At 45.7% G+C, this 1692-nt stretch overlaps 1 protein-coding gene across 1 annotated transcript; it reads right to left on the reverse strand.

Annotated features, from left to right (window-relative positions):
- Positions 1 to 205: 205 nt before the first annotated feature.
- On the reverse strand, positions 206 to 694 carry LOC124684072. The gene has a single exon (XM_047218475.1). It carries the CDS (start codon positions 692 to 694, stop codon positions 206 to 208), a length of 489 nt encoding a protein of 162 aa, XP_047074431.1.
- Between the last annotated feature and the right edge of the window lie 998 nt (positions 695 to 1692).

A 1692-nucleotide genomic window follows, 5' to 3' on the forward strand; every position in this document is an offset into this window, starting at 1 on the left:
ACACAAGTTTATAGTTTATTGAAAAATAAGATCTTCCAACTACACAAATTTCAACTTTTCAAAGGAAGACAAATAGGAAAGAGATCATCAAGTCTAACTCTAACACAACCATGTCGTAAAAGCTGACAATTCATACAACGTAGCCATGCCCATGCTTAGCTCGGGTATAGTACATCGGTAAAGCAGCAAGTACCTTGCTGTAGTACTAAGAGTTGGCCTTGGCTGGGCATTCGAGGCTGGCCTTGAAGTGGCGAGCGGGGAATTTGGCGGAGACGGAGCCGACCTCGAAGACGAGGTCGTCCCCATCGGCGCGGATCCCGGTGATTGACCACCAGCGGAAGAAGGCCTTGACTCTGATGCCGCTGAGCCCGGAGATGCGGCCATCGTCGAGGTGGCCGGTGATGCGGTCGTTGAAGTTGGCGAGGTAGCTTCCCGCGGGCAGCACGATGCGGCAGCTGGAGACGAGGTCGACGGCGAAGTCCCCCGAGCCGGCGTCGAGCGTGTAGCCGCGGACGTTGGCCGGGAGCAGGCCCCGGGGGAAGCCGCGGAGACGGAGCTCGTCGTACGCGGTGGTGGGGGTGGATCCGGCGTCCGCGTCGGCGTCTGAGCGGGCGAGTGGGAGGAGGAGGGCCACCGCGAGGATGGCCGCGATTGGGAGGAGGACGACGACGCGGGATTGAGAGGGTTTCGCCATTTTCGTGAGTCGAAGGGGAGGGAGACGTGGAACGGTGCAAGAGTGTCTGGAGTCGAGTGGGATTTGGGAAGGAGTGGCTGACTTTTAACCAACTCATGGAAAATACATTCAAGCTCATGGGTGATGGGTGCCAACTGCCAAGTTCCCCGTACATCTACAAAAAATAGTAATTAGAAAAAGTTTTAAAAATTCTTTTAAGAACTAAAGATAATCAAGTATTATACTTGTATATAAATTATTTCACGAGGGAATAATTATTATTGTATCCTGGATAAAAAAGATAAAATAAAAAAAACCCAATGTCTATGTACTATTCAGGCTAGATTCATCATAAAATTTTCTTTTTTTTTTTGCCTAGGATACAATAGAAATCATTTTGAGCCCAAACTTTTTTATACAAGTACAATACTTGATTATCTTTTGTTTCCAGAAGAATTTGAATTTTTTTTAATATTTGAAAGTACTACAAATTTTGGGGTTTTTGGGGTGCATAGCACCCATCTGCCAAAAATTCGCGCCCCGATCTATCAGCTACTCCCTCCCTGTTGGTGGAGTAGTTTCCGCGAAAATTAAACTTCACTAACTTTGACTAAGTTTATTGAGAAAATTATTTATATCTAAAATTTGTAATGTATACCATATTAAAATATATTTTACGGTGAATACATGGTATTAATTTAAGATTCTAGATGTTGATATTTTTTAGTATAAACTTAGTCAATATTTACATGGTTTGACTTCAAAAAATCTAATATGCAGTATATTTTGGCATAGAGGGAGTACCCTTTGCTCTCGTTAGTCAAAAAATAAACTAAGAGCGCCTCCACTGGGAGCCATGCCATCTCCAACGCGACGACCTACCTGGATCGTGGGTGTCTGAATGTATCACGCGGACAAAAGTCGTGGCCTATCTTGGACACCTAGGGCGGGATTGGTATCTCGTGCCTCGTTCGGGGCTATGTGGCGCATATTCCTAGGGAACATGCACGGGGTAAAAT

This window comes from Lolium rigidum, chromosome 1 (assembly GCF_022539505.1).
Source record: "Lolium rigidum isolate FL_2022 chromosome 1, APGP_CSIRO_Lrig_0.1, whole genome shotgun sequence".
In the NCBI taxonomy this organism is placed as follows: Eukaryota; Viridiplantae; Streptophyta; class Magnoliopsida; order Poales; family Poaceae; genus Lolium; species Lolium rigidum.

Excerpts from the sequence above, each read along its gene's own strand:
- LOC124684072 (XM_047218475.1), bottom strand. The coding sequence starts at position 694 with ATGGCGAAACCCTCTCAATCCCGCGTCGTCGTCCTCCTCCCAATCGCG.